The 10,128-nt window shown below is 35.8% G+C and overlaps 2 protein-coding genes and 1 long non-coding RNA gene across 4 annotated transcripts; 1 reads left to right on the top strand and 2 right to left on the bottom strand.

The window, feature by feature from the left end:
• The first annotated feature begins 866 nt into the window (after positions 1–866).
• LOC104096404 (probable E3 ubiquitin-protein ligase XERICO) lies at positions 867–3,404 on the top strand. Of its 2 annotated transcripts, none has more exons than XM_070181287.1 (3): positions 867–1,008; positions 1,820–1,883; positions 2,685–3,404. In XM_070181287.1, the coding sequence occupies exon 3, from the start codon at positions 2,698–2,700 to the stop codon at positions 3,157–3,159; it is 462 nt and encodes a 153-aa protein (XP_070037388.1). In that variant the 5' UTR covers positions 867–1,008; positions 1,820–1,883; positions 2,685–2,697; the 3' UTR covers positions 3,160–3,404. The 2 variants fall into 2 exon arrangements, with proteins under 2 accessions (XP_070037388.1, XP_070037389.1); XM_070181288.1 differs by lacking the exon at positions 867–1,008 and adding an exon at positions 1,032–1,160.
• Positions 3,405–3,935: 531 nt separating this feature from the next.
• On the bottom strand, positions 3,936–5,269 carry LOC138896416 (uncharacterized). The gene is made up of 2 exons (XR_011409494.1): positions 5,105–5,269; positions 3,936–4,386 (listed from the first exon to the last, which is right to left on the bottom strand). It is a non-coding gene; the product is annotated as an uncharacterized lncRNA (long non-coding RNA).
• A 1,367-nt stretch (positions 5,270–6,636) lies between these two features.
• On the bottom strand, positions 6,637–9,075 carry LOC104096406 (uncharacterized). The gene is made up of 2 exons (XM_009602768.4): positions 8,876–9,075; positions 6,637–8,697 (listed from the first exon to the last, which is right to left on the bottom strand). Exon 2 carries the CDS (start codon positions 8,631–8,633, stop codon positions 6,882–6,884), a length of 1,752 nt encoding a protein of 583 aa, XP_009601063.1. The 5' UTR covers positions 8,634–8,697; positions 8,876–9,075; the 3' UTR covers positions 6,637–6,881.
• Positions 9,076–10,128: the final 1,053 nt, after the last annotated feature.

The following is a 10,128-nucleotide window of genomic DNA, read 5'->3' as shown; positions in this document are numbered from 1 at the left end:
AGTTTTGGTACTTAGATGGAGAGATTTTAAAAGAAAAAAATTAAACTAAGTGACTTCTATGTACTATTAAAAAGGGAAAGAAGAAAGAAGTGGTGATTGGTGAAGTAATGATGGTGTTGGGAATTGATCCTGGGTCTAGCAGTGAGGGAATGAAACTAAACAGCCTGCAGAACCAGTGCAACCAAGGGACATTTTGATCTTTTAGGGGCACAATTAAATTATTATAGGGGTCCTCGATGTATATACAGTAATATATACATGCCTTTTCCAGAGCCTATAGGGTGCTAGTGACCCCTCACCTCTCCACGTGGGTCCGCCCATGATCGGACCACTAAGTTTCGGTAAAAATCTTGTATATGTATATGTATATACTTTGAAAGTAGTTAATTTAAAGCACTTGACACCTAAAACACTAATAACCTTTACTGGTTGAGCAGAATATTGTGCACTCATCACGTAAAAATTATAAGTTCGCGTCTGGGTAAGAGTAAGGTCTACGCACAAACTTCACTCCCTAAGCTGCATTTGTAAGGATATACCGGGTATATCATTGTTGTTACTAACATAGGATAAATTTTCAAACTCCCACTTTAATAAAAACGAACAAGTTACAATAAGTTACAACTTACAACAATCCACGCAAAAGTACAAAGGGATGAAGATAACTATAGTTGAATGGTATATACTAATAATTAGAGAAACACCCCAATGGCTATAAAGTCCAAGACTATGATTAAATATAGTAAAATAAGAACATGGAGTGAAAGCAAAGAGACAATTTAAAATGGGACCCAAGAAAGTTTGATTGTGCTATAAATAGAAGGGGTCTATAGGAGTTAATAGGAGGAGGCTATCTCATCAACCATTATCAACATTGTCCTCTCTCGCTATCCTATGAATCTACAACCTTACCCTTATTCCCTATCAACAATTTCTCTCCCAAATTTTTTGCAATTTTAAACTATAAAGAAATCCTCAAGTTCTTCTAGCTCCTACTATACCTATAAAGTAAGTAGTAGTACCCTTTATCTATTATCTTTATCTCTTTCCAATTGTGTAATTCCTTATCCTTCTATTTGGTTCACAATCATCTTATTATTTATAAAAGTCTTTGGAAAATATGGTTTTTTATGCAGTTCTTGATGGGGTTCACATAATATGTGAGTCTTGATCTGTTATTAGATCTCAAATTTGAGGAATTAAATTGTATTTCCTGCTTCTGTATTTTAAGCTGATTATGTTTTTATTTGATTTGAGTTTTTTAAATATTTTTAATGCTTCTTGATGATGGATAATTTGCCACTTGAAAGGGCTGATTTTACCTTGGATCTCCACATTTTATTCAATATAAAAAATTTCTGTTTTTTGGTTCTGCTTTTCATTTGTCTATTAACATTTGGTATCAGGATAGCAAAAAAGATCCAATTTTTATCAGAAGTTTCTTTAGTTCTTGGATCCATGTTCATGAAAATCTGGTTTTGTTTTTCAAATGATACAAAATTGAACTGATACAAAAAGTTTAAGGACTTTCCGATTGATGGGGTTTCCTCATCTTGTTTAGATGTGCATAAAGCTCCAATTTTGAATCCCTAATTGTGTTTCTGCTTTCCATATTTTCTCACCTACTCAATCACTATGGTTTACTCACCTCTAGTTATTACTTTGATGCATATGTTAATTAATATTTAGGCTGATAACTATAATCTGCTTCTCTAGAAGGAATATGTTCCATTTATAATTGGCTTACTTCTGTGGCCTCCTTTTAACTTTTCCTCAAAAGTGACTGATTGATATATGTTGCTGCTTGTTTTTTTTGCAGATCCAGTGCACTGAGCAATTTCAGAAGTTTTTTGCTTGAAGAAAAATACTTGATTTCAGCCTAGGTAAAATCTTATTTCAGAAGTTCTGGTCTTTCCTATGATTGCTGTTCTGGATGCTCTTTCTTTTTGGAATAATCATCTTCTAGACTAGAAGAAGTAAAGGGGCCAAGAATAGAAAATGTTTACCTTAATATTGCATAACTTGAAGCAACTATTAGTCTAGTACAATACTACTACAACAACCACAACAACCCAGTGGAATCCCATAAGTGAGGTCTGGGGAGGGTAGTGTGTACACACGCTTTACCCCTACCGTGGGGAGGTAGAGAGGTTGCTTCCGGTAAACCCTCGGCTCAAGAAAGTATTAGTCTAGTACAATCTACTTGGAATATCTAGACAGAATATGGATTTATTTTACTTAGCTGGAAGATGGATTTTTTTCCGGTGCTTAATCTGAGGGTCTATCGGAAATAGCCTCTCCACCTTCGCAAGGTAGGGGTAAGGCTGCGTACAAACTACGCTCCCTAGACTCCACCTTTGGGGTTTCATTGAGTTTTTTGTTGTTAGTTGTTTGGAAGATGAATTTTGACTAACTCTTTTGCTAAAAGAATATGAAACTAGTTTTGTTGGTGGTGGTTTTTTCAAAATAACTTTGATACTATTTTTTCCATAGGGAAAACTACACAGTATAGCCGCTCCCAAAATAATAGTGGCGAAATGTATAATACACATTAATATACATGTTTTTGTATATTTGGCTAGCGGATGCAACTATTTTTGCTGACCAGCCAAATGTGTAACTTGCCCTTTTTCATTGGCTAATTTTTCCTTTTCTAATGGTTGCTGTTTTATTTCAATGACTAGATTCCGATCCACTATGGGCCTTTCACAGTATCCAACTCCAGCAGATGCAGGAGTGCTCTGTGTGATTCTAATGAACACAGCCATTTCCATCGCCGTTCTCAAGGAGATAGTCCGATCAATCCTTCACGTGATTGGCATCCGCATAGCAGCATGGGACGAATATTCTATCGAAGGAGGACCCTTGGACCCATTTGAATGTCGTGGAAGCCCATCAGAGTCATATATGGAGGAATTCAGAAGTCATACCCCTGCAATTCGTTATGACTCGATCTGTATCTCTAACCACGCTGAGAAAGAGTGCTCGGTCTGCCTAACGGATTTTGAGCCTGATGCAGAGATAAACCATCTCTCTTGTGGCCATGTTTTCCATAAGCAATGTCTAGAGAAATGGCTCAAGTATTGGAATGTAACTTGTCCACTTTGCAGGAATTACATGATGCCTCAAGAAGGCGAAGAAGATACTTGTCCTATGTGAGCTACAAGTTTTATGAGGCTTATAACACTATATACATCTGAGGATAGATGGTGTAGTGTGTACATCTTAGTAGTGTGTACAGGCTGAGTACAACATGCATGGTTGATCTTTGACATTGGGTAGTTCTATAGGTTTTCATATTTGTAATGCTTTTGGCGTCCTCTCGGAGTGACGGGTCTCTTTGCTGTGACCAAAAAAATTCATACATTCTTGTACATATTATATGAAGGAGGTTCTTGTTGTGATGTTTTTCCATCTTCTTGCTTAGCTTCTTTCAATCAGTGAACTCTTTCTGCTTGCTTAATCCGGTGTTTCGTGAGAGGTTATTTCAAAGTCTGGGAAGTTGCTAGATTAAAGTAAAAGGAGTCCCAGCAAACGCTAGGTGATTTCTTCTCATCTGTCCAAGCCTTGGTGGACAGAGTTACCGGTATCTGTGCTGGTGGGATCTGTACCAGAATCTTGTGGAATTAGCCGAGTTACCTATATCTGTGCTGGTGGGAAGTAGCTGGAATCCTGTGGAATTAGCCGAGGTGTGTGAAGCTCCACGGTTGTCGGAAAAAAAGAAAGTAAAAGGAGGATAGAGAGAGATTCACTTATTTTTGAAGATTCACTTTCTAATGCAGACACCATTGTAGGCTGCTGCTTAATTTCCTTATATCTGATTGCAGAAACTGAAAGAGTCTTATGCTTTCCTCATTTTCTTGTTTGGTTTTCTTTTGGTTGAGTGGAGGAGGTTAGGCATAACATGTGCAATGATTGAACTCATAATCAAGCAATAAACAAACAAATGGACAACCAAGCATTCTTCATGATTTTACAACTATAGGAATCAGATTAGAAAGTCCATATTAAGTGGAAAGTTGAAAAAGAGAAGCAATCCACAGAAAATTGAGTCCTTATTACAGCTTTATTACAGATGAAATGCTACATTATTTGAGTCATTTTCCAGCAGCTAGTTCAGAGAGTTTTGAGCCAACAGAGATGCTATTTCGAGTCAAGCTAGAGGTCCTGTGATATCTGCACCTGAAAGAACCAGCATGTGTAGTTGGTGAGCATAAGCAGTTGTACTTCGCGCTCTTTGGTTGGCCTGAAGGTGAAGAAGGCACTGAAGATGGCTGGTTCTTTATGCCTACTAGTATGCTTGGCACAATCAACTTCTTCTTTGATTGTCCAATCTCTATTGAATGTTGACTCACACTTGATTGTTCAGCCATTTTTTTGTGGACTCTGCAAAAGAAAGCCATCTCTTGAACAAGAAACTTTTGGATGGAGTTTTTGTGTATGGTTAACAAAGTCGTAAGATCATGTATGAGAAGGTCAAGAAAGTTGGTGATCTGATGACGACAAGGGGCAGGGGAAGGTCAAGAAAGTTAGTGACCTGATGACGACGAGGGGAGGGGGGAAAGGCCGCATGAGCGGAGCTATCGCCAGAAAATTACACTAGTATATACATGTAGCAGATGTAATAGATGTTGAATCCCTTTATCGTCTTTGTGTTTCTACTTCTTCATATTTTGAATTCCCTTAATTAGTGAAAATCATGGCTTTCTTTTCGATTTCTTTTTAATATCCCTTTTTCTCTATCCATTTTGTTAAATTTTGTTATCTTTGGTTCTGGTCCTTTTGGAACGGAAAATGAGGTGTGGATAATATTTTCAGGAGTACTTTCAAATTAATCCAAAAAAGCACAGGAAAGAAGGGAATCTCCCTTTTTTTTCCTTCTTAAATCCTGAATTTGATAAAAGCATGTTATCATGTAACATGAGAATAAATTAGTATTCAATCTCCACCTAATAAAGATTCAAAATGAACAGTGTCAAGACCAAAAAAAAAACATTCATAAAAGAGAAAATAGAAAGAAGAAATTAAAGAAGCAGCAAATATAAATTAGAACAATAAAAGGAAAGAAAAAGAACCACAAAAAGAGAAACCTAGCAATAAATACCTGGAAAATGCAAGATTGGAGAATTGTTAAAAAGTGAAAAGATTTCCAATGAATTAAGAAATATTAGAGCAGAAAGAAAGTAGGAGAAGAAGGAGAGAAAGAAGAATTCTCATTTAAGAGAATTCCTCCCCAAACAAAAAACAAATTCCTCTCCAGGAATGAATTATTCTTAGTTTCTGTTCTGATGTTTTATGCTTGCCTCTTCCTGAGGTTGTCCTCATTTCTGCTTTGAACACCACTATTTTTTTCCTTTTATTTTTAATTATTGTATGAAAATATGATATTTATCTTAAATTTAATATTCTCGTGTTATACACGTATTTACCATTTAATGTAACAATCTTTTAATTTCATTGCAAATTTGTCTAGATACTGATGCCAATAAGATTCAAGGATACTTGGGATAACAACTTTCTAAAAAACAAATAATCGTTACATGTTTTTCCTTTCCATCTATTTTTTCCTTGCCGGTACTTATTTCACTACCCTTATTTTATTTTGGCATGATAATAATGTAATGTGAACTCAAATAAAGAAGTGAGGATTAATATCGCGGACCTCAACTTTATATAAGATTGAGGCGCAGTAGCTGTTGTTATTAAGATGATTACCCGAGGTGGGTGGTGTTGAGGGGGTTATATAAATAGGCTTAAGCTCTCGGAAATAATAGTAGAAAATAAGCTGTAAATTGTGACGTCGAATTTAAGAAATGCTGGCACTACAAAGTTGAAGTCGACTATTTGAATCCTCAGTGTTGATATACAAATGGAGAAGAAAAATAAAGAGTAGCAGTCAGTTGAAACCTTCTATTCTTCATCATTTTTGGCCAGTCTGAAAAGGACTCAAATCATTATTGGGAATAAGAATTTCAGAACGAGTAAGTTTAGCTACTCGGGAAGCTAGACATTTTGCAGAAATTGGAAATAACCAAGTCCAAATTTGAATAAATAAAGAAGAAAGATGTTATAAATTTTTACTTATTCAGTTGGAGATCGCTAAAATCCGCAAAGATAGCCAGCATTTTCTTTATTCCAATAAGAAAATAACACCCTATTTTGTAACCATGTTCAGCATTATAACCACACTATATGTACAGGTAGGTCTCAGAACAGTCATAGCACGTTAGTAATCGAACCTCCGATCATACCTTTAAGCAACATAAATGGCAGGGCTTAGACAGGATAACTATCCAAAGACAGATGGCTACTAGTTTACAATACAATCTAATACCTTAGGAAATGAGAATACGCGACTGAGTTATCAATCAACTTATTTTCGATAACACTAGAAAAACATGAATTCCATGAACTATCTTGAACAAGTCAACTAGTAGCAGCATTTAATCAAGGATGTATCGAGTTATTCCATATACGTCGAGCATTTTAGTTCTACTTGTAGGTGATACAAAAAAAATACTAGAATGCACACTAAGATTGCAATGGTTCAGCATTGCCGAGAGAAGCATTTGATTAGCATAAGCACAAATGAGATCAAACAACAATTTGATGATTAAAGTAACTGCACTTAAGTCAGGAACACAAATAGCATTCTTATTAACTAACTAAATGAAGGGATACAAACTTGAAGTGGACACTGAGTACAATGCAACTACACTATAAAGAGGTACCAACTAAAGAAATAATCTATTATTGCTTCTCAGAATAGATACGTACGAATGCATTCGACAAATTAAGACCAAAAAGTTACCTAAAACAACAACACGGTATAGATTTACCCAAACTCTGGCAGGAGTAAAGCTTCAAAAGTCAGTCAGAAATTAGCTGGACGAAGTGCATGTATTGATCCCATCCTTGCAGTCTTTGGTGAGATCATTAAATGTCTCAATCTGCTTTTTACCTCTGAAGAAAACTTCGGTATCAACTGAAACCCTCATGTACCCGTCAAATTCAACTGGACTCCCGTTATTAAGTTTTGCAGTCTCTGCATACCACTCGCTGTTTTCATCCCAAAGATCTTTATATTCATCAAGGAAATGTGTGGAATACTTGTCTTTTAAAGGGTCAAAAAAGGATGTATCTGTTTCATCCGTTGCAATATACAGGTTCCTTCCGTCATCGATCTTGTCCTGCAAGGTAGACAGTAGAGACTCAGGAGAAGTATCTTCTGCCAAATGCGGCCACATTTCACGATTCCTTGCCTTCTCTCCCCTTACAACATGAACTGAGTCATAATCCCAATTCAACCTCGACGCAACAGCTGAAACAATGTCCATTAACCGTCTTGATTTCCATACCAGATGCCATGGTCGTTGAACGATAGATTCTGTTTCACCCTCACATACCCTGTACCAGTAATTATCTGGCTCTACGGAACCAAATTTCCTCATGATTAAAGTATCCTTCACTTGAGATAACTTCATTGGCGTAATCCTAAAATCCTCCACAAGATGGAGACTTAATCTGTCTTGTTTATGCCATTTATTCCAATCCGACCAAAACTGAACCTGATCAAGGACTGACGCTGAATCTTTTAAGTGCTCAAAATCGAAGTAAAACCTGAAATCCTTTCCTTCCTCATCCACATCAGATGAAGTGTAAATCTTGTTTAAACAAATACTTAAGTCCATTATCAACGTCCTGTTCAAATATTGAGCCTCACCCAACGCACACATGAAACTCCAAAGGTAATGGTTCATGCTCTTGCACCTATCCCCACCTCCAGAATAAATCAAATACTTACCACTACCGAATGAACTCTCCGATTCCACCACAGGAAGTGAGTCATTTACAGCTTCCCCAACCACAGGTAAAGCAATAATTTCTCCCTCTATCTTCTGAGATGCCTTCTCAAACCCCTCATCTAGCTTAGCAGGAGTTCTGTCTGACCCTCCCTTGTTTTTTCTCTTCCTCTTCCGAGCATTTCCACCGGAATGATAATCACCTATACTGACCACATCAAGCGTGCAGTTCTCCGACCTAGAAACCACAAAAGACCGGTAATCCTTATAAAGGGAAGCAGTCTTCCCTTCCTTAGGCCTAAACCGCCACGCCATGTGGCAGGAACTATCATTCGACCCTCGAACCGGCTTCCCAAACCGGAAAAAATGTATGTCCTTAAACTTCTCAATGGCAGCCCTCATCAACAAATGAAACACGTCCGGGTCAGTACAATCAATGGGATCATCAGTTTTGCCACGACAATCCAAATTATCCTCAGTGACACTTTCAGTTAAACCAATAGCCATCGGAACATCAACATCAGTGAGGTTTATAAAAGTCGAAAATGCGGTCTGATTAGGACCAAGAAAGTCCTCACCAGTCCTCACAACAGTATCATCAGCTTTAAATGTAGCATTAGATTTGGAAGTAAGGAAATTAGTGATCTTTGTTGAAGGGTGGAATAAAGGGTCTTCAGGCTCATAAGTTGCAGCAATTATAGTGAAAATCAAAACCCCAACTACAAATATAGTGAAACACAAGTTCCCTATCATTGCCATTGCATTTTGCCCCAAATTTTCTGGCCTGAAACTTCCACTCCTTGACAGCAAATTTGACGACCGACTCATCATTTTTTTTCACACTTTTATGAGCTTACTATAGCACTTAAAACCTCAAACACAACAAGAATGAAATCTGTAAATTAAAATGGGGCAATATATTAAACTACCACTTAAACAAATGACTAAAGGGTATCTGAAAAACATGAAATTTGACAAATTAAAACCAAGAATTTGTAGATCTGAGTAAGTATAAGCAAGAATTGACTATGTTAAAGCTGAAATTATGAAAAATAATACTATCATTGGTTTACCTCATACAGCTTGGAGATTGTCACTGATCACTTGAAGCTCAACATAGATTTCAGAACTTCTGTTTTATTCTCTCTTTCTAAAGAGTAATCAATGGAGTAAAGCTGCTTTATTTTTCTTAATTTTAGAGTCAAGATCTTAGATTTTTAAAATATGTTGGTCCATTTATGACGTGGACGGTCAGGATATTATAGTGTTATTATGATGAAAATGCGCACCGGGAATTTGGCCGCTTCATTAAATAAATATTTTAATGGGGATGAAAATTGTGTACACCGACAAAAAGAGAAAATGATAAAATTGATCCCTTATACTTGGGGTAAGTTTAAAATAATCTCTTAAATATCTTTCAAGTAGTTATGGTCCTTAAAATTTGTCAAAAATGAGCATTTCTGTTCGCTTTCAAATAGTTAACAAACTTTACATGTTAGATTTAACGGGAATTATGGAAAAACAAAAGATTTAAATGAAAAGTCTTGAAGGTACAATTTATGCTTTTTTGGTCTATTTTGTGTCTAGAACATTTCTTTTAACTAGTCTCAGGTTGCGCGTATATTTTTCGAGAATAAATTTTTTAAAAATTACATGTATAACATTATTTAAAAATATTTTTGAGTTATAAACTGAAATATTAAAAAATTTATAAATTCTTTTAAAGCGACAAATATAGATTCTATTTAACTTACTAATAGAAAAAGAAATCCTTCCTCGCATAAGTCTTTAGATAGCTTAAGCTTCGAGATTCCTTTACTCCTAGCATATTTGGATCAGTCTCATGATGACGAGATTTTACATGGGATATCGAGTTTTTGAACTCTATTTTAACTTTCTCCGACTGTCATAAAGGTCGAAGAATGACTCAAAATAAAGAGTTCAAAGTTTAAATCAATTAAAATTTTAAAATAAAAAAATTGCTCATCGAAGTAACTACTTCACTTTGTACTATATAAAACTTGAAACGAAAAGTTTCATCCTCGTCCAAATTAAAGTAGAACGAAGAAAGAATCAGTTCAACTTTCTGGAAGAAAATAAGGCAATACGAATGTATTTGACAAATAAAACATAAGCAATTCAATACTCATTCGCATATCATGCTTTAGTTTTTAATACCTTTTTGGAAACTTTCATTACCCTTTTATATTTCTTTATCGTTTACTTCTTCTTTTTTTGGTATTTCTATTCCTAACTATATTTGCTCCAAAATTTTCTGTCTAGCTTTATATTCTCATCTTTATTTATTCATATTTTTTCATGG

Source organism: Nicotiana tomentosiformis, chromosome 7, assembly GCF_000390325.3.
Source record: "Nicotiana tomentosiformis chromosome 7, ASM39032v3, whole genome shotgun sequence".
NCBI lineage: Eukaryota > Viridiplantae > Streptophyta > Magnoliopsida > Solanales > Solanaceae > Nicotiana > Nicotiana tomentosiformis.
Note: the sequence above shows the minus strand (reverse complement) of the source record. Positions and strands in the feature narration are given on the sequence as shown.

Coding starts and splice junctions, on each gene's coding strand:
- LOC104096404 (XM_070181287.1), top strand. CDS start 2,698: ATGGGCCTTTCACAGTATCCAACTCCAGCAGATGCAGGAGTGCTCTGT.
- LOC104096406 (XM_009602768.4), bottom strand. CDS start 8,633: ATGATGAGTCGGTCGTCAAATTTGCTGTCAAGGAGTGGAAGTTTCAGG.